This window comes from Solanum pennellii, chromosome 6 (genome assembly GCF_001406875.1).
Source record: "Solanum pennellii chromosome 6, SPENNV200".
Lineage (NCBI taxonomy): Eukaryota > Viridiplantae > Streptophyta > Magnoliopsida > Solanales > Solanaceae > Solanum > Solanum pennellii.
Window position 1 is genome coordinate 53,107,033 of NC_028642.1, and position 22,187 is coordinate 53,129,219.

The 22,187-nt window shown below is 29.8% G+C and overlaps 2 protein-coding genes across 6 annotated transcripts; both read left to right on the forward strand.

Annotated features, from left to right (window-relative positions):
- The first annotated feature begins 9,848 nt into the window (after positions 1–9,848).
- LOC107021468 (respiratory burst oxidase homolog protein D) lies at positions 9,849–16,596 on the forward strand. Of its 2 annotated transcripts, XM_015222139.2 has the most exons (12): positions 9,851–10,477; positions 10,624–10,786; positions 10,886–10,934; positions 11,046–11,159; positions 11,247–11,675; positions 11,885–12,268; positions 12,373–12,468; positions 12,569–12,684; positions 13,514–13,616; positions 13,722–13,780; positions 15,236–15,747; positions 16,203–16,596. In XM_015222139.2, exons 1-12 carry the CDS (start codon positions 10,042–10,044, stop codon positions 16,310–16,312), a joined length of 2,571 nt encoding a protein of 856 aa, XP_015077625.1. In that variant the 5' UTR covers positions 9,851–10,041; the 3' UTR covers positions 16,313–16,596. The 2 variants fall into 2 exon arrangements, with proteins under 2 accessions (XP_015077626.1, XP_015077625.1); XM_015222140.2 differs by lacking the exon at positions 16,203–16,596 and having other exon boundaries at positions 9,849–10,477; positions 15,316–15,504.
- Positions 16,597–17,129: 533 nt separating this feature from the next.
- Positions 17,130–22,167, forward strand: LOC107021799 (glutamyl-tRNA(Gln) amidotransferase subunit A-like). Of its 4 annotated transcripts, none has more exons than XM_027917528.1 (13): positions 17,130–17,336; positions 18,542–18,615; positions 18,709–18,828; positions 19,070–19,294; positions 19,383–19,465; positions 19,560–19,660; positions 19,830–19,953; positions 20,048–20,202; positions 20,568–20,704; positions 20,799–20,969; positions 21,074–21,298; positions 21,416–21,649; positions 21,868–22,167. In XM_027917528.1, the coding sequence occupies exons 3-13, from the start codon at positions 18,796–18,798 to the stop codon at positions 22,006–22,008; spliced, it is 1,629 nt and encodes a 542-aa protein (XP_027773329.1). In that variant the 5' UTR covers positions 17,130–17,336; positions 18,542–18,615; positions 18,709–18,795; the 3' UTR covers positions 22,009–22,167. The 4 variants fall into 4 exon arrangements, with proteins under 4 accessions (XP_027773329.1, XP_027773327.1, XP_015077995.1 ...); XM_027917526.1 differs by having other exon boundaries at positions 18,714–18,828; XM_015222509.2 differs by lacking the exon at positions 18,542–18,615.
- Positions 22,168–22,187: the final 20 nt, after the last annotated feature.

Sequence of the window (22,187 nt, forward strand, 5' to 3'; positions counted from 1 at the left end):
ATTGTAAAGAATATTTTATCCAAAGAAAAAATAAAGTATTTTTAATCTTAAAAAAAAAATAATTGATTCCAAGTGTTTTTGAATTTTGTTATTAATTCTTTATTTTGCTGTTATAGTTCATCACTAAGTCTTTAGAAAAGATATTTAATTGTTTCAGCGTCTATATTTGTATTTTAAAAAAGTGGTACAAAAATTTTATTCATTAATTGTGAGAGTTTTCTCCTATTCAAAGCCTCTACATACATAATCTAAAAAGTATACATTTTATATAAGTAGTTGTGTACTTGATAAATTAATTAAAATTAAAGAGAAAATGCATACGTATTCTCCAACCTATGCTCGAAATCTGAGAGACATATACTATGGTCCTATTATCCCCTCCCCCCCCCCTTATTTTATAAATAATTATTTCTTTAATATTTGATTAATATAGATTCATCCTACTTTGACTGGTAATTCATTGATTCCAATCCAACATTTGAACCCCAAACGTTTGATTAAGGTTGAGTACAATACTTCCTATCCCACTACATTTCTTTAATTTTTTGATGTCACTAATCGATTGAATGCCTCGATAAAATAAAAAGTTGAATAAATAAATTGTTAAGATAGTGTGGAACCACCATAACTTTTGAACACTCAAAATCCCTTCTTGGACATCCCATGAATCTTTTAACCACTGAAAACTCTATGAAGATCAAAATCATTTACTTTACAAGTTTAAAGATTCTAATCTACATGACATTTATAGTGTAATGATTACATCAAACTCTTGATAAACATATCTTTACTTCAATATAATGATCAAAAGCATAAGCATAAACAAGAAAGTTTAAAATGTATACTCAAAAACAAAAATTAATAGCATAAACATAAATTAATGATCGTAAAAAATATATCAGGATCTGTAATAATAAAATGAAACATATAGGAAAAATCAAGCAAAATTGAATGCATATTTTCCCCTTAAGGAAATTATTCTATTCTAGTAGCCGAGATTTAAAGAAATAGATCCTCTCAAGACAAAACGATTTTATTCACCAGCGTGTTGATACAAAAATAATGTTGTCAGTGAGCCACTCAATAAAAACTACACGAATATTATATTGTGAAGAAGAAGAAGAATAACAAGAGGAAGAAGAGGAGGAAGAAGAAGAAGAAAAAGAGGAAGAGAAAGAAGAAGAAGATGAAGATGTAGTAGTTCAAAATTTTCGTTATTTTAAAAGAAAAGGAAACAGTAAATAAATGTTTATTGTGCCTTATCAAAAAGGTCACAACTCTTCGGAGAAGTCACAATCTTTCATAAAAGTCACAATTTTTCATAAAAGTCGCAACTCTTCATAAAAATCGCAACGCTTTATTAAAGTTGCAACTCTTCATAAAAGTCGCAAATCTTCGTAAAAGTCACAACTTTTTATAAAATGCCCAATTATTCATAAAAGGAACGGAAAAGGGCCTAAAATACCTTTAAAGTATTGAAAATGGTACAAAATTACCCTACATCCACCTATTGGCTCCAAAATGCCCTTTTCATCCACCTATTGGCTCCAAAATACCCTTGTCATCCACCTTTGGGTTCAAAATTGACCACTTTTTTAATTGTTTTAAAATTAAACTCTTTAAATATTTTTTAAAATACTTGGCGTTCAACTATTGATTATAATTTTAATTTATTAGTATAATTTATAAACCAACCCACTACCCACTCATTACTAACTAAACCTCACTCAATTAATGATCCAATTATAATATCAAAATCGTCATAAACACTACTAAAACACAATGAAATTATAGATTCCTGAAAATGACATCCAAAATTATTCGAGTCCGAATCGAAACCCCAATTTAATTTAGGTTGAGCCGCTTATTTAGGAGGACACTTTCTTTCAAAATTGAATTAGAAATTTATGAAAGGTAAACAAGTAATACATCCCGAATTAATTCATGCACTTTTTTTAAATATAATTTTATAAATATTTATGATTTGTTTTAAAACCTTTAATATATTATTTTGAAAAAAAGTTACCTATGAAGTAACGTCACATAATTGAGACTTAAGAATAATTAAGATGAACATAGTCAGACTTTTAAGTTTATCGGTGATTTTTATTTAGCCACTTGAATGTATAATAATTTACTTCTATAATTTTTAAAAACACTCAATTGGCAGTAGCTTGCATTAATAATGTGACGGGTTTATTAAGAGGAATTTAATTAGTAATGGGTGGGTAATGGATAGATATATAAATTATACTAATAAGTTTAATTATAACAAATAATTGAGCACCACGTATTTCAAAAAATATTTAAATAGTTTAAATATAAAACCGTTAAATAAGTGGTCAATTTTGAACCAAAAGGTGGATGACAAGGGTATTTTGGACCCAATAGGTGGCTGGAAAGGGTATTTTGGAGCCAATAGGTGGATGGAGGGTAATTTTGTACCATTTTGAATACTTTGAGGGTATTTTAGGCCCTTTTCCGTAAAAGGAAAGACTAATTTTAAAAATAAATAAATTAAAAGGAAATCTTGGTTTGTGATGGCGGCACGTAGACGGACTTAGGGTTCTCTTTTATATAAATATATGATATATGCTGAAAATTACTCCCATACTATATGCGTGCGCGTAAAATAATAAAGCAAGAGGAAGAATATTGTAGGAAAAAAAAGAGATGATTATTACGAGTATTGTTTATGGTTCTATAAGGATCGCTTATTGATTAAAATCAAAATCAAATCTTTAGTTATTTAAATTTCTAAAACCAAATCAAACGAAAAAAATAACCGTTGGTTTGGTTCGATTTGGTTAAGTTATTTTAGTTATTTGGTTTAAAAGTAAATAGTAATTTTTTTGAGGACTTACATCGATAAACACAAACACCTAGTACATGAACAATTAACAAAAAAAAAATTATTGTCGATTCAATTAAGCATTATTAGAGTTATCATTACACGAAAAAGTGTGACTATTTTATGTGAAGTAGCAAAGTAGGGTAGGTAAGGACTAAAATGGATGTTGATGGACTTGAACTTAAGATTGTTATAGTTGGGCTTGAGAAAATTGTAAAGTTAAAAACTAAAATTAGTTAAAATTTAACAAAACAATTATATTTTATTTATAAATGATATATAAATAATTATAAAATTTATAATCTAATTTATCAATTCAGTTTGGTTATTTTTGCAATTTTTTTAGCATAGCCAAAGCCAAATCAAATAATATCGATTTTAAAAATATAAAACCAAACCTAACCATACCAATCAAGTATCGATTTTTAAACAATTTGACTTAAAAAACAGGTTCGATTTGATTTTTTAACCATAAACAGCCTTAATTGTTACACTATTTTTCTTGAGGATGTAACATAATAGATACCCTTTTATTTTATTTATAGTGAAAAAATAATTTTATCCAAAATAATTAACCCATCACTCGAATAAAAATATATCTATAACAACATTGAATTTATGCAAGATAAATTACAAAAATTATGTTAAAATTAACTTAACCTAATCCGGAATTACACTTTGGAATGTACTTCAAGTTGTTCGTGGATTAATTCGATTCCTTCTGATCTTGTTCTCTCTCCTTTAGGACTTCATTGAATTTTTCAAATTACAAATCTACTTTTTACCCTCACTTTGTAAAAATAAAATTAAAAAAATTCATAATAAAGCCGCTTAAAATTATCTAGCTATTGGTAAAAAATAAAATAAAAATCTATTTAAAATATTGCATGATAAAATATTACAGGATTAGAGATTTCATGTTTTTTTTCTCTTGTAAAATAAAGAAATTTTATCAACAAAATAGAAAGATTATATACCCTTAAAAAAAGGTACCGTTAAATTTGTAAAGCTCAAAAATACAAAAATTAAAACGATCGAAATGCGTGATTTGAATATATACGACAACTTGATTAATATAAACAAGACGAAAGAAATAATAAATATATATAATTGAAACAATATACTCCTAATAAGTTAAATAAATAGACTGGGTATGAAATTTGATGTCAATGATTGATCGAATAAGCTTGATCTTATTGATAGTAATTAGAACAATGAGTAACAGAGATCAAGAGCTTAATAATACAATGTAACAATGCATTGCTAGTCAATAAATCTATATTCGAGTTACAATGAGTACATAAAACTTTATTATTCGCATAATTCAATTTCTCAAAAATTTGTATTTGCTCATGTTTGCATTTGTTAGTAATAATTCAGAAAGATAAAAAATCTTTTAATAATGATTAAATTTTCCTCTTTACTCTATTCAGTTATGATCCGATATTTGATTTCACAATTCTGAAGTTAGATATCTTTAATATTGTATTATTGAAAACTTTAACTCCGCTTCCATTTTTCTTTATTGAAACTAAAATAAATTTGATGCTTTTATGAAGACCGAAGAAAAAACTATTGTCCACTATTATTATTAAAATAGAGATATTTTGTTACTATCCTATCCACGTACATATGTGGTTTGATTTTTATTTTACCATATATATAAAATTGAAGGATTGATAATAATTATAAAACCATAAAGTAATCAAAAGTTATTACTGGATTAAACTTATAATATATTTTCATTGATATAGAAATAGAACTCTCTAAGCCTAATAATTAACGCTATTAGCAAATCACTCTATATATGATTCTTTATCAATATTTTTTAAAGACATTTAGCTGACAAATAAGGTAGACATAAATCAAATAGTAATTAAATATATTGTTTTAATCAAAAGAAATTTTTATTAATTTCACTTTAAAAAATACTAATAGAAATATACGCCTTTAAATAATAGTAATCATCTCTAATAATCTAAACTATTGCAAAATTATTTCACGGAAATATCAATTAGATACTAAAAATATATTTCTAATTTTTTTTACATGTTTTCAATTGAACATATCAATCAGAAAAAAAGTTACTGAGCATAAGTGATGCAATGATAATGATTTTTTCTCACCATTAGACTAAAAATATATTTCTAATTTTTTTTACATGCTTTCAATTGGAAATATAAATCACATTTGAAAAAAAGTTACTGAGCATAAGTGATGCAATAATAATGATTTTTTCTCACCATTAGACTTGAGCAGTTCTAATAAAAATAAGTGACATTAGCTTTAAAACAAATGTTAAGTTTATTTAACAAATTTTCATATATATTCTGTATTTATTGTCGTAATTTTTTAAAATATACAATAATTAGTTATGTCTCACTATTTATTTATTTTTTAATTATCATATAGTCAAGCAATCTAATCTTTTGTAAGACATTGATATTCTCGTATGAATTATTATCTTAAACAAATTTTTATTGATTATAGTTTTGAGAGTTTTTTCAATTAATTTAATTGTTATATAAACTATTAAAATATTTTATAAGTACTAGAAGTATTTCAAATTGAAAATAAAACTTCACTAGATTGATTCAGTATGTCAATAAAAGTATCAATATTTACATGTGTAGTATATCCGATTACTTTTAATTCTATATAGATCTAAATCATACAATATTATATACCATGATTGTTTTGCTTTTGAATTAGACATTCAAAATGAAAACATGTCTTTCTAATTAATTTGTGATTTAAAGTTATTGACTGCAATTTCCTAATTGTGAGTGTTTAAAGAAGATGGGCTTCCTAATTATGAGTGTTCATCAAATAATTACAGACGTTTTACCTAATACATATGGCTCCAACATCAGTCTGTCAAGCATATTTGAAACATCCCATCATAAAACATACCTAATGTGCATTTTTCATATCGCGCTCGCATTTATTTATGTTATCAATATCTTTTGTTTCTTTCGATATTTATATTATAATGAATTTTTGCATTTTATTAAAAAAATATATTTGAAAGATCTATTGTAATAATTTTTTACTTCATAAAGTGAAGATAAACTCTGCGTAGTTTCTATTTTGTCCAAATTTTATTTGTGAAAATATATTGAATATGTTATATTGTTATTGTTACAATATCACGTTAATTGTTATCTATGAAATATAATTCACAAATACATGTTTCAGATAAAATTATCCATCAAAAATAATTTTTTTATTTGGATTCAAACATGGACTGTGCATATCATGATTATTATTGCGACTTAACATCGTTAAATGGATTATTTTTCACCAGTTAATGTCTAATATTCCTTCTTTCGTACAATATTTTAATATTTCTAGGACGACTAGTATTTTAAATTAAAGAGAGAGTTCAACTTGGTATCATTGAATATTCTTTATTCTATCCAAGTACAATTTCCAAATCGCTTTTATTCCTCTCATTTCAATTAAATATTGATACAACTTAGTACTCCCTCGTTTATTTTTATTTGTCATATTATGTTTTTTTAAAGTTGATTTAATTAATTTTGAAAGTTAAATTAGATTATATTTATTCAATATTCTAAATAAAAAAATTAAATGTTAAAAAACTATATGAAAAGTACTATAAATTGCAATTTTTATATATCAATATGATGAAAAAATATATCTTAAAATGTTAGTCAAAGTTTTTATTTAACTCTAAAAGTAAAAATAATAACAAATAATAATGGAGGGAGAAAGTTTTAGATAACACTAATTATGGTTTGTGCAATTGATGGAAATAACATTATTCAAATGTTATGTACTCCTTTTTAAAAAAAAAGAAAAATCGAGAATTTGCCATCACTATTTTTTGTTCGTGTTAATGATAAATTACATTAGATTAACTCTATAGGACTAGTTCGATTGAAGAAAGTTCTTTACTTTTTTTTTTACTTTTTATTTTTTTTATCTCCTTTCCTTTCTAAATGTGTTTTTTTTTTTTAATTTTCAAAATTATCTGGGCCAATTTAAAGTATTAACTAGATAGAAATGAAGTTGAAGATTCAGACGCTAAAATTTCCTATTTAGTAAAATAAAAAAAATTCCTTTTTAAAGACTTAAAAGAATCATTTTTAAAGCGATTCGGTACAATTCATTTTGTCTTCTATTACAAAAAAATCGTTTTTTATTATATGTTTTTTAATAAAAGATTTATATTTTACATATAAGAGATTTCAAATAACGCATACGAAATCCAGAAAAAATAAAATTTTCCTCCTTCCTCTCTGAGATGAGTTCAATAATTGGAAGCGCAAAAGTCTAAGCTATTATTCTCTTCGTTTGGTGTTGTTTGTTATAATTTTCATTATTAAAGTCAAATTTTAAAATTTTTAACTAAATTTTAAGATGTTTCTTTTCATCATATTAATATGTAAAAAAATGTAATTTATAGTACTTTTTATATAGTTTTAAAATATCTAATTCTTTTCTTTAAAATATTGAATTACTATGATCTAATTTATCTTTAAAAATTAATCAAATTGACTTTCAATAAACACAACATTACAAATATTTCTGAACTGAGGGAGTAAAAAATAATAAATTAGTCCGATCTTTATCTCTTTTCCTTTTCTAAATGAGTTGTCTTTTTGTAAAAAGTTTATAGAAATGATTGTAAGCACAATATTGTATTTTATATTATAAATAGATCTGAAAATATTTCAAATTTCATAGCAAGAAAAATCAATTAGTTACACGTTTAATAATACTATATCATTATTTCTTTCGGTAAACTAAACCTTTCTTTCAGATTAGTTGGCACTACTAAAAGAGTTCTTTTTATTTTAAACATACGTTTGAATACGAAGATATGCAAGGTAAACATTCATATATGTAATAACAAAAGATAAAGTGAAAACTGTCGAACTAAAAAAACATATTATAGAAATCATATATTTTTAAGGTAAAATTATAATTTATCACTTAAAAGTTTATAATTACAAAAATCCCTCAAATCGATACATTAATAGATGATTCGGATATATTAATGGCCAAAAAAATTAAAGCACTGATACATTAAAAAGATGGTTGAATACATGCACTGATACATATAAAAGAGATCAAATACATTAATGGATGATTAGGATACATTAATGGCCAAAAGATCAAAACGCTAATACATTAAAAAGAAGGTCAGATATATTAATAAAGTGTTAGATACATTAATGACATTTTTGAGTTTTGAGAAAAATGAGAGATTTTGTTTGTAAATCTATAGAAAATAATGCTAATAAGTAAAATAAAAGGTGGAATTTCCGTAATTATTATGTTATTATCCTAGCCAAATCACACCTGATGTTCGATGTAAAATGAATAGAACATCAATTCTAATAAAGTCATAAAAAAATTCATAAATTCATTAATTTCATAAAATTGGTTTAATTTTTATAATATTATTGTCGGTTAAGATTTTAAAAAATCACTTTTAAGAAGACAGAAATCAAGAAAGGTAAAGAGCAATTAACTCGTGTTTTCCTATTCATGGCATGCATTGGTGGTTCAATTATTATTACTTGAAGTAGGTAAAATTTAGAGATTACGCACACTGAGAAATAATATCAAAAGAATTGATTTTCGATTCTATTAACCTTCTGTCTCTATTTACTTGTTAAATATTTATTAATTTAATTTTTTTTTTTTTGTTCTTTCGATAATTTAAGAGAAGATAATTTTCTTCTTTTTCCCTATTATAACCTAAATTTATTAATATTGAGTTAATACTTTTGAAAAATATAATTAGTAAATATATTTGAGACCCTATCATTTAATAGAGATAAAATAATAATCCCGTTATATTAATTATTATTTTTTTAAATCAAAGTTTGATAAATAAAAATAGATAGAAAGAATATTAATTTTATTTTGAAATAGCTGGAATTAGTGACCACGTTTTTTCCCTTAACATTTTTTTTTAAAAAAAAAAAATTAGAAAAACTTGACTATGCAGGAGGGTCCTATCTTGTCATGTAATACACTCTTTTTGCTTTAAAATAAAATATGTTAAAGTTCAAATTCAATTCATCATATAGGCTCTAAAATATAAGAATAATAGAGTTATAAAACATATATATATAAAAAAAATCGTTAAACGATTTTAAGAAAACTGATATATATATATATATATAACACTCAATCTCAAACTAAATCAATGAAATATTTAAATCTTTAAATATTTCATTCTAACACTTGGATATATGAAAACTTATATAGATACACGCAAATTTTATATACAATAGTTGTTTTAATTTTCCCAAGTTAGAATAGAGTGCAGGCATATGTATAATATTGAATAATTGAAGAAATAGTTGTCGCTTGGACGAATGTGTCAATTTAAGTCAGAATAATCACAATAAGCCCTGCGGAGTATTATATGTTACTATATAAAATAATACTGTGGTTTGAAAATAACCAATGCGTAATACTACATGTGCTTTATGGACGCACATGAGCCTAGCATAAATAAATGAAATTAAATAATATACGACAATAATGTAAAGAATATTATTAGAAACTTCTTAAACTTAAATTAAAAATTAAGAATATATTTTACTTATATTATAAGATCAGATATATTTAAATTTAATTAATCGAATAAAAATATATTTTTAAAATTATCGATAATTTAAAAAATTAAAAGTAATAAAATTGAAGGTTTTTCTCATCTTTATATACTAAACAATATATATGTTAGTACCATTACATCAGTGTACCTAGTGCGATGACGAGCGCAAGCGCATTTGCTCGCGTCATAGATGCTTCCTCAATTTTTCATGAAAGAGAAATATACTTAGCTGACTCGTATTAGTTGATTATTTATCTGATTCGTATTAGTTGATTATTATTTTTTTCGTACAATGTTTTGAAAGTTATATTATCTTTATGTTTATGCTAATGGTACGATATAAAATAAAAGATAATAAAGTAATATGGTACGAATTAAGTCGCTCCGGAAGGAAGAAAAGAACACATTATTTGGTTACCTAATGATTTCCCTTGTCACATCTCAACATCCATTGCTTCTCTTAATTCAGACATACATGCCTGTCTATATGCTAAGCTTTTATCTTCTTTTTCTCAATATAATATGGTACATACACCTCCAGTTTTGCTCATTAATTTCTTCATTCCCCAAAATTCTGTGAGTCATCAAAATGCAAAATCCAGAAGATCACCACTCTGACAGGGAGATCATTAGTCCCTCCTACACCACCAAATCTAACGATGACAAGTACGTCGAAGTCACCCTTGATATCCGCGATGACACCGTAGCAGTCCACGGTGTCAAAAATGCCACTAAGACTAAAGCAGAGGAAGCAGAGATTGACGCACTGGGCAAAAACCTGCAGAAAAAACGCAGCTTTGGGGCCACAATCGTAAGAAATCTTTCCAAGACTTTAAGAAGCCAACCGCATCCTCCTCGGACAATTGATAGGAGTTCAACAGCAGCTCAGAATGCTCTCAAAGGCTTCAAATTTATCAGTAGGACTGATGGTGGCTCTGGATGGGACACCGTCCAACAGCGATTCGACGAGCTTACTGCCAACTCAGATAGCTTACTACCTAAAGCAAAATTTGGAGAATGCATAGGTAAGAGGATCCGAGTTTTAACTTCTATACACTGACTGTATATAAGTAATTTACATCATCAAGTTACCTAAAAACATGTAATTATGTAAATAATTACACGTCGTATTTCACTGGATATGTTGTTGTTTGTTGATTTTCAATGATAGGTATGAACAAGGAATCTGAGGGATTTGCATTAGAGCTTTTTGATGCGTTAGCTCGGAGGAGAAATATAACAAGTGGTTGCATCAGCAAAGAACAGCTTAAAGAGTTTTGGGAACAAATTGCTAACCAAAGCTTTGATTCCCGCCTTCAAACCTTTTTTGACATGTAACTAACAAAATATTATCATCACATCTTTTCATCGATTAGTTGTTCAATCAAATCAATTAATTTTTGGATTCTGATTTTTGTGAGGATTTTATGCAGGGTTGATAAAGACGCAGATGGTAGACTTACAGAAGAAGAAGTCAGAGAGGTATTTGTGATTCCATATATTTATCTGTCTTATCTAGTAAATACAATGATCGTTTGGGCGTGCGAATAAATTTCCACATGAAAAGTTGAAAAAACAAATATATCCTGGCAGATTATTTGCCTAAGCGCATCAGCTAACAAGCTATCAAATATCCAAAAACAAGCAGCAGAATACGCAGCGTTGATCATGGAAGAGTTGGATCGCGAACACAAAGGATACATCATGGTTAGACTAGTTTTATTTCATGTTCAATGATCTCAATTTGAAAATAAATATCATTTCAACTATTTATCATCTGATTTGATTTGACAGCTTGAGAACTTGGAAATGCTTTTATTACAAGCTCCAATTCAATCAGATGGAGGAAAAGGCTTGAATAGGAACTTAAGTCATATGCTAAGCATGAAGCTAAAGCCAACATTGGAGACTAATCCCATAAAAAGATGGTATAATAATTTGACGTACTTTTTGTTAGACAATTGGCGAAGAGTTTGGGTACTGTTATTATGGATTAGTGTCATGGCTGGACTATTTGTTTACAAATATGTCCAGTACAGAAACAAAGCAGCATTTGATGTCATGGGTCATTGTGTTTGTGTGGCGAAAGGGGCTGCCGAGGTACTTAAGCTAAACATGGCACTGATTTTACTCCCAGTCTGCAGAAACACTATCACTTGGCTTCGAAACAAGACTAAATTAGGTGGTGCTGTTCCCTTTGATGATAACATCAATTTTCACAAAGTAAGCTGTTCTTCTTTTTCTCTTCTTCCAATTTAAGCTGATTCTCACCTTGCTAGGAGAGTGCTGTATGTGTTTACTTCTTTATGTTTTAATACCTCTGAATGAAAATCCTGGTTCTGCCACTGATTTAAGACCGATTATGTGACAAACTTACACAAGAAAAACTAGATATGGAATAAATTGTTGTTTTTATCTTTCCCTTTGTATAGATGGTGGCAGGGGCAATTGGACTTGCTGTTGGAATACACATACTTGCTCATATGACCTGTGATTTTCCTCGGCTACTAAATGCTAGCCCGGAAAAGTATAAACCTATGAAGCCATACTTTGGAGATCAACCAAGAAACTATTGGCATTTTGTGAAGGGAGTGGAAGGAGTGTCCGGGATCATAATGGTGGTTTTGATGTCAATAGCTTTCACTCTAGCAAGCCAACGATTTAGAAGGAACAAAATTCGTTTACCAAGACCATTGAACAAGCTCACAGGTTTCAATGCCTTCTGGTACTCCCATCACCTCTTTGTCATTGTCTATTCTCTCCTCATAGTCCATGGTATCGAGCTTTACTTAACCAAAGAATGGTACAAGAAGACGGTCAGTCAAGACATTTGTGGAATCAACAATAATTTCTTAATGAGTTTAACTTTTATACACTCACAACTATTAAATCAACTTACAATGCGAGTGTATACTTGCAGACATGGATGTACTTGGCTATACCAATCATACTTTATTCTGGTGAAAGATTACTAAGGGCATTCAGGTCAAGCGTCAAGGATGTTAAAATATTAAAAGTAAGTTGAGTCCAAATCTATACATATAATTTAGTTATAATTCTTGACAATATCAAAGTTGTTGAGACAAATGATAAATTTACACTTAATATGGAGCTAGGTGGCTATGTATCCTGGAAATGTGTTGACACTTCAAATGTCAAAGCCACAGGGCTTCAATTATAAAAGTGGGCAATACATGTTTGTCAACTGTGCTGCAGTTTCACCATTTGAATGGTAGGTGATGCTTAATAAATAAATTACTACTAATTAAGTGTCACATGTGTTTCTTAATTGTGTTATTATTGTTCCTTTTCTTTTCTCGAATAAATTTTCTTAAAATATGAATTTCAAATCTTGAAAATAAGATATGTTATCTATTACAATAGATAAAAATGGTCTGATGGTGTAAAAATATGTTAATTGAATTACATTGGTTGTGCAAAAGACACGATATGAATCTCGTTCACTAATTAGATGACGAGGCATTTGACTAACTTAAAAAAGTGAAATACAGTTATTTGTTGGGTTTTATTTGCTCTGATTTCTTACCATAAATTGGTTTTCCTTTTAGGAAAAGGTTTTGGATTGACTAATCATTTTCTTGTAGGAAAAGGTTTAGGACTCTATAAATAGAGGAATGTTCCTTCTAACTTAATCAACATTCACAATGTCTTAAGGGCTTTGAGAGTTTTGGTTAGGGGGAGAATTTATGGGTCACAAGATTGATACATTATCACTTGTGTGAACCTCCCATGTATTCCGAGTGAATTGGTTGAGGTTGTTTCCCTCTGTATTTTGTATTCTCATATTTATAGTGGATTGCTCATCTCCTTTATGGACGTAGGTGGATTGACTGAACCACGTTAAATATTTGTGTCTTTTGGTATATTTCTCGTTGTCTTCATACTCGTGGTCTTTTGAGGTTTGCTTTGCTAGCTTCCGCGTTTACACCTACTTATTTTCGATCCTAACATTACTCTCTCTATACTTGGTTGAATTTCTTTGTTTTTAACTCAATACACATACTGTTCTTGTGATTTGGCAAATGTTATATATACACCAGGCACCCATTTTCTATAACTTCAGCGCCTGGAGATGAGTATCTAAGTGTACATATTCGAACTGTTGGTGATTGGACTACAAAACTCAGAGATGTTTTCTCAGAGGTAAGCATTATTAAAGTAATGTTTCCACTATTTTTAATACTCAATTATTGAACTTTTTCTTAATCATATCCATACATTTTTTACATTATTATATATGCGTGCCAGCCATCACAAACAGGAAGAAGTGGACTCGTTAAAGCCGCCTATATGCAAGACAATACAAAGTGAGTCTTTTTTCCATTATTATAATACAGTGCCCCCCAATCACACTTAAAAAAATTGATTCACTTAACAGCGCATTAGGTAGTTTAACCTTCATTTTCATATCATTTGGGTAAGGAATAAAAATAAATAGTGGTACGATAAATTTTTTATATTTATTTGATTGTTATGTTCAAAATAATTTATTCTATCATTTATATCATAGTAATGAGATAAATTATATCAGAATAACTATACTCAGAATAACTAATTCTGAAATAACTTGTTTCAACTAAACCATAATATTCCGTTTTGACGAAAAGCCATAATATTTGGTGTTCTATTATTCAAATACTACTGACTTTTTAAAATATGTTGACTCTCTGTGAGGTACTATATTGATGGGTTAATTTACTAATTTAAATTTTTCATGATCATAATTGACAAGATTTGTTTACAATGTGTATGATATGACAGGAAATTGTTTTCTTTTGGACTCAAAAAAAATTGGAAACCTTTTCCATTACTCAGAAATGGAAATAAATTTTCTTCACAAATATTCCAACTCTAGCAATGTCATTTGCTCTAATTAACATTTTAATACTTAAATTTTTCATCAAACATTGTCTAATTTTTCTAAAATTATTATCAATTTTTAATAAAAAAAATTTCCCCACATACTGGAAATTTAGTTGTTCCCTTCGTCCTTTTTACATGACATTTTTTTCCTTTTTAGGTCTTCTAAAAAAGAATGTCACTTTACTATAGTAAGAAAAAATAATTACTTTAAAATTTTTCTTTTACCTTTAATGAAATGATTTGCAATCACGCAAATATCTAAGAATTATTTAGACAATAAGTTCCATTTTTAAAAAAAGAAAATACCATTACCAATAAGTTAAAAAAAACTAGCATTACTTATAAATTGTTTGGTCGGATGGATTAAAAATAAAATATATTGCACAAAAGTATTTATTTATAAAGATACCTCCACAATTATGATGGAAAAGATGTAAAAAAAGGTTTTGAGGAGCAATACGTGGTTTTGAAGTATGTACAGGATTGAATTTTAATTTTTAATCATTCCAGAGAAACGTTATTGTGAGTCACGTTTTAACTTTAAAACGTGCCTCATAGTAACGAAATATAAAACGTTACTGACAATAACGTTTTATGTCTGTTTACTCTGTCAGATTTTTTTCTTTTAGTTATTGAATTTTTTTGAATAAAATATTACCTAAAACGTTAGTGAGAACCACGTTTATACTAGTTTCGTAAAATTTCAAAAAAAATATCGTATTTTGGTAAATTGATTTTAATAATGACTTACTTTGGTCAAAACTTCATAGATATACATAAGTTGAAAAAATGCATTAAACAAGGTATTACTAATATACAGAGCTAATACATACATTATTTTTTCTAATACACTTTGCCAAGATAGCTGAATTATATATGATGACGTTTAATTATTTCAGTTACCCAAAAGTGTTAATTGATGGACCATATGGAGCACCAGCACAAGAGTATAACGAATATGAGGTGCTTTTGTTGGTAGGTTTAGGAATTGGAGCCACCCCTATGATAAGTATTGTTAAAGACATAGTGAACAACATGAAGGAAGAAGAGTATGATCATGATTTGGAGAGCACAGAACAAAAGAAAAAATCAGGATCAGGATCAAACTTCAAGAGAGTATATTTTTATTGGGTTACTAGAGAACAAGGTTCATTTGATTGGTTCAAGGGTTTAATGAATGAGTTAGCTGAAATGGATTGTGCTGAAATAATCGAGATGCATAATTATTGTACAAGTGTTTATGAAGAAGGTGATGCTCGCTCTGCTCTCATCGCGATGCTTCAATCCATCAACCATGCTAAAAATGGTGTAGACATTGTATCTGGAACAAGAGTTAAGACTCATTTTGCTAGACCTAATTGGAGAGATGTCTACAAACGCATTGCTCTTAATCATACTGATGCAAGAGTTGGTATGTACCTGAGACTTCCTATAATTTTAAGAATTTCAATTATATGCATAATAGTAAACACCTCCTTTAATTTGGGCTCAACTGATATAGACATAACATATAAATATGACCGTTAACTTGGCGTCAGTTAACATTACGACCTTGAACTTTAGATATATATGCACAAGCAGACACTTTTACTTGTATAAAATTGAACAAATTGACACATTCATCTTCCATGACACCCTACATGGAGAATTTGTGTCCTACGTGTATTATGCCATGTAGGACACGTGTGCGTATTTGTTCAATTTTATACAAGTTTAAGTGTCTACTTATGCACATTAAAGTTAAGAGTCATAGTTGTCAACAAACACCAAGTTAAAAGTTATATTCATATCATTTCAACTTTAAATTATATAAATAAACCCTTAAATTTGTATAAAGTTAAACACGTTTTCTTTTAAAATTTGAAGGAGTTTTCTACTGTGGGGCACCAGCACTGACGAAACAGCTTGGACAACTGGCCTTAGATTTTTCCCACAAGACATCAACAAAGTTTGATTTCCATAAAGAAAATTTTTGACCAATCATGGACAAGCAAAGGATCAAACCAAACAGATAACAACCATTTTTTTTCTCATAAAGAAGCATATATATCCACTACTTTTTTTTTATATATATAGAAAATGTTGTTGATTTTGTTAACAGTTGGGTTTTGTATTGTTATACGAAAAGCAATTATTTTGTGCAGCTCCACCCACCGGTACTGGATTGGATTACCAATTCAAATAATCCTTTTATTTCAATGCCTTTTGTAAAGGATATATGTTTGATTTATCGTAAACGATATTAAATGTCTATAGTAATATTTTTGTGATATTACACTTTATTATTAAATTTTTTGCTTACTTCCACTGTAGCATTATGTGGTATTTTTTATTTTTGAAGAATTAAACAGTTTAAATTTGATCAAAAATTTATTTATAGAATTTTCAAATTTTTTGAAATTAAAAATTAGAGTATATTTATAAGTTACATAAAAAATACTATAAATTATAATAATTGATAATTTAAAATATATAAATGATATATGAAAATTTTAATATCAAAATAGACTTATATCAAATCTCAAAATTTTAAAAATGTCACATAAAAAATAAAAACAAAATAAGACTGTAACAAAAATTTGGTGCATTTTTTTTAATATGATTTTTACAACTTCTAGTATTTTTATATTTAGAGTTAAAAATATAATTTAAAAATTAAAATTACATGTCTAAATAAAAAACTTAATTTCATATTTATATTATTTTATATCACGTAATCAAACGGACACTAAAAATAGACCAGCCGAAAAGAGAAAGTAAAATTTTATAAATTTTAGCTAGCACCGCAAGAACAAACGTATGAATCCACACACATCAGTGAAAAGAACGGTGTCGTCCGCATGGCTAATTACGTGGCGAGCTGCCCATGCGACTTTTGTCACCGCTGAATTTTATTTTTATTCTTTTACATTGTTAATTGTCCCCCCCAAACTACTCCGATTTCTGCATCATCATCCCCATTAGAATATTTGGTTTTTCCAGCATTTTCCCACAATTATGGTACACTCTTCCTCTTCTCCCTGTTTTTTTTTTTTATCATCTCTGGCTTAATTCAAAATTGTGTTTCTGCTTTAATAGTGTTTACTTAAAATGGTACAGTACTTTTTACATCATTACCAATTTAACATGATAGTTTTGTTAACGCACTGATTACTACTGTATTAGATGCAACTCGTTGTTTAATTTCCGCTGCAAGCTAGTTAGTTGTGCCTAGCCGTAGTAAAATCAAACTCAATCCGTCCAATCCATTTAGGTTTCGGTTGCTTGTTTAACTCAATCCGTTTTAACATATAAAAAATTGAATCGACACGTAACGCCAAATTGATTTTTGAGAAATTTTGTCAATTTTTATTTTTATTTTATATGTTATATATAAATAGAATAAAGAAAAATAATAATTTTATTAGGTATCAACAAATTATAAAATAACAACTAAAGCTATTTAAAATTTAGTAAGAATTGAGCGGGTCAGGTTACGATTACTAACCTGTTACCTCACCCATTTTGGCCCAAGTAAATTTGGGTCGGGTTGGGCCTGACCCGTTTATTGTGTTGACTCTGATCAGTTCAAATTTAGTCCAATCCGCCCGATTGTCCCCCCTAGTTATGCATGCGAGTTGTGTGAGGCTTTAAAATTTAAGCCTGTAGAGAACTAGTAACTTTTTTAGGACTAGACAAGTAGGGTAGATGTCACCCGCAACAAATAAGGAATTTTGCAGCAACTATTTAGCAGTAATAATATAATTGTCATTATATTAATTTAGTGGTAATAATAAATATGAGTATTTATATTCGGAACACTATACGAATGGTATCAACTCAATTGACACAAAATGTAGTGCGTGTGAGATGCAAAATTATATTTTTCGCGCTTGGATAGTTAGCATAGGTATGAAATTGCTGAATATAGTTTAGTACATTCAGAACTGAAATGACAGAGTAGAAGCTGAATATATTTTGGGTATGTTTACTGTTTGGTGTGAAGAAATATGTTTTTCAAGAAAATAGTTTGTTAATTTTAGAAAATTAATGTTTGTTTGTTTGTTTTACTTATTTTTTGGTGTTTGGGGAGTAAGGTATAGTGCAGCCAAACGCCATGATCTGATTGAAGCTGAAAATGTGATTAGTGACAAAATGGTTAATTTGTGTATCATCTTTAATCATCAAAGCTATGACTTTCCTCGAAACTAACATTTGTAAAGCAGGTGAGAATTTATAGAATGTTCTACAAAATTTTACCACAGAGCACCCGGGTTTATTCCCGGGACTTCACCTCAAGGTAGTACATTCGAATTCGTAATCCACGACAAAGATAGTATTCTTTGTTATTTGTTTGCTACGTTCTGTTTGATAATCTGTAGTCATTGCTCAGGACAGTGGGAAATTAGGGCCTAAAAACTGTGGCGAACACTTGGAACAAGCCAAAAATGAGTTTCCGGTATGTAAATGTGGATTCGACATGTTGGATGCTGGCTTTTTCAATGACTGTAAGGTACTGTGACGGAGTTAAATTCACTAAACAATTTGTTAGCTGTGTTGCACGGATTATTCATAAATGTCGACTGTTGTGTTTTGGATCCTCCAAAAGTAGCACATTTTTTTGGAGGATCTGACATTGAGTGCTCCCAACATTTTTGGAGAGCCCGAGCAAAATAGTTTGTTAGTATTCTTGCCCTTAATTGGAAAACTGAGTAAGGCTATTTTTGTGTCTGGTGCTGATTCTTTCTTTTCAGAAGCTTGAAATACAAAAGGGCGCAAAAGATTTTAACATTCCTATAATAAGATCGAACCGGAAGTTAGTTGCTACTGAGAATGGAGGTTTGCGTGACCCGTCTCCTTTAGTTTTCAATTCTGCATGGAAATCCCAGGAAGCAAAGCGAGTAACGGACAAGTTCAGTTATTCTGTATGCTCTGGCATTCAAAGGCCGAAAAATGATGAGGATATTGCTTTCATGAGTGTACGTGCACCCTAAATAACCATGCTAACGTAACCGTGTTGCACCACTGTTTCCTAGTTTAATTTTATTATTTGAAATTGTTTATCAGGTTCTTGAACTCGGGCAACTTCTCAAGGAAAAACTGATTACATCCGAGGAACTCACTCGAATTTTTCTGAACAGATTAAAAAGGTACGGTGAATGAATGATTTGCTTTTGTTTATCTCATTTGCTTGCTATTGAATAATTTAATTCTGAAAATGATGTGTTATGCCGGAGCTCGCAGGTACAGCCCTGTCCTTGAATCTGTTATCACAATTACTGAAGAATTAGCATTTCAACAAGCGAAAGAGGCTGATCAAGTGCTTGCAAAAGGAAAATATTTGGGTAGAAGTCCACCTTCCTCTCTTCCCCTTAGTCCCCTTCCGCGTCCTCTCCACATTTTAGTTTTTGGATGTCACGAGAAAATCTTCTAACATTTGTTTTTATGGAGTGAGGTGTCTGGAGAGAGATGATACTAAAATTTCAGTTTGAATGACCATTCTGTTCTTTATAGGTCCTCTTCATGGGATTCCGTATGGTCTAAAGGACATTATTGCAGTACCAGATTATCCCACAACATGGGGTTCCAAGTCTTTTAAAGATCAAGTTATTGATGTCGAAGCTTGGGTTTATAAGAGGTACTTACAAATCAATAAATGTCATGGCCACTCCCGAAGCCAGCCTATATTGTACATATGTTTGTATAATAATTTGTAGATACGGTTGATGCAGGCTGAAATCTGCTGGTGCAATTCTTGTTGCAAAGTTAGTCTCTGGTTCTTTAGCTTATGACGATATCTGGTTCGGTGGTAGAACAAGAAACCCCTGGAATATCGAAGAATTTTCAACTGGTTCATCAGCAGGGCCAGCTTCCAGCACCTCAGCAGGTATATTGAGTTAGCTTTCTCTAATACTCCCTCAGTCCCAATTTAAGTTTCTTAGTACTTACATCTGTTTCGTTATCTTCACGGGTGAAAGAATGAATTTTTATTAACCTTTAGCCATTTACTGATCCAAATGAATGGAATCTAACAGATATATCATACTATGCCCAGTTCTTAAATTGGTTCTATACATATGACCAGCAACAAGAAAAACAATTGCAGTATCTAAATAGTGATACGGAAGATGAGTCAATCATTACTTCGTTTTTTTTTTCTAATAGAATACTCTGAGAAGAGATAGAATGGGAGGTACCGAATAAGATTATTTGGCAAGTATATTGATCTACAATGATGTCTTCACATTGCAGGTCTAGTTCCATTTGCAATTGGTTCAGAAACTGTTGGGTCTATTACCTACCCAGCTACTAGGTGTGGTGTTACTGCATTGCGGCCCACTTTTGGAGCTGTTGGTCGTACTGGAGTTATGAGCATATCGGAAAGCTTGGTATCGTACCTCTTCCACAAAATTTGATTCCTTTTATATGTATTTTTATCTTTTACTGTAGAGGTGCTGACACTTGAATCTGGCTGGTCATTAGGATAAACTAGGCCCTCTCTGCAGAACTGCTGCAGATTGTGCGGTTGTTCTCGATGTCATCCGAGGAAAGGATCCAGATGATCTTTCATCCAGGGACATCATGTTAGGTGATCCATTTTCAGTTGATATTACAAAACTCACCGTTGGGTATCTCGAAGACGCTGACAAGGAAGTAAGTGATTGTTCTACATTACCAGAAATTCACTATGCAAATTAGATTCTTTATCCTCTTTGAAAGCCCGAATTAACTAGATTGTTTAATTATGTCAATTACAGGTTGTTGGTGTACTTAGATCAAAGGGAGTGAATATGGTTCCATTTAATCTGGATTACACTGTCGATAGTGCTCAAGGTATTGTTAGCTTCACTATGGATGTTGACATGCTAGCTCATTTTGACGAGTGGCAGCGCTCGAACCAGGATGATGAATTTGAAGCTCAAGACCAATGGCCTCTTGAACTTCGTCGTGCCCGTGTAATATCTGCTGTCGACTATATTCAGGTATATGTCACAATCTAGAATATATCGCTCTCTAGATGTTAAAACACATTGCCTCGGATAGAGCCCGATACACTTTACCGATCAAATAGCGTTAAAGAAGGTAGATGTACTTGACAGGCACAGAGAAGTCGAAGCAAATTGATTCAGGAAGTGAAAGAGAACTTCACAGTTGATGCATTTATTGGAGATTCAGGTGACTGGGAGAAAGTTTGTGTGGGCAATCTTGTGGGTATGCCAGTAGTGGTGGTTCCAACAGGTTTTAAGAAGATATCCAATGCACCGTCTGATGATACTCGCAGGAAGACAACAATAACTACTGGCATTTATGCTCCTCCTGACCATGATCATGTTGTAAGGCTCTAATCCTCTTATCTTGTATGTTTTGGATATAGGAAAATTTAGAATCCTAGAGTCTAGCTTGGTCAGAATGAATTTAATTTTCTCATATGTATATATGTGAACACGCACACATGGTTCGAGGGGAAAGTAATGAGTTCAGCTCAGAACAATCCGTCCTTGTTGCTAGACTGATGGCCTTGATTTTGTGTGTTCCTTCCTTTTATGCGCAGGCTTTAGCATTGGCAATGGCGTATCAGTCACTAACCAACCATCATAAGCAGCGCCCTCCAATTGACGACATTGGGCCAAATGATTCAATTCCAAACCCACCCACTTCCACTGTACCCGCAAGACAACTACGTGATTACTAATCTCTCAAGGGTGTTCAATGTCACTCTGTGTTGTCCTTTTAACTTATTATTATAGATGTATACCACTAGTTGTAGTAGTCAAAGCTGTGTTGGATCGACAAAAAAGGAAGAAAATAGTTCTCTGTTTTTGTTTATGCTGAAGGATATTCTTTTTTGGTATATTCGTTTCATTCTGTAGC

Coding starts and splice junctions, on each gene's coding strand:
- LOC107021468 (XM_015222139.2), top strand. CDS start 10,042: ATGCAAAATCCAGAAGATCACCACTCTGACAGGGAGATCATTAGTCCC. Junction 10,787..10,885: donor CTTCAAACCTTTTTTGACAT/GTAACTAACAAA, acceptor GATTTTATGCAG/GGTTGATAAAGACGCAGATG. Junction 12,469..12,568: donor AGGATGTTAAAATATTAAAA/GTAAGTTGAGTC, acceptor ATATGGAGCTAG/GTGGCTATGTATCCTGGAAA.
- LOC107021799 (XM_027917526.1), top strand. Junction 19,661..19,829: donor TGCAAAAGGAAAATATTTGG/GTAGAAGTCCAC, acceptor TGTTCTTTATAG/GTCCTCTTCATGGGATTCCG. Junction 19,954..20,047: donor GAAGCTTGGGTTTATAAGAG/GTACTTACAAAT, acceptor CGGTTGATGCAG/GCTGAAATCTGCTGGTGCAA.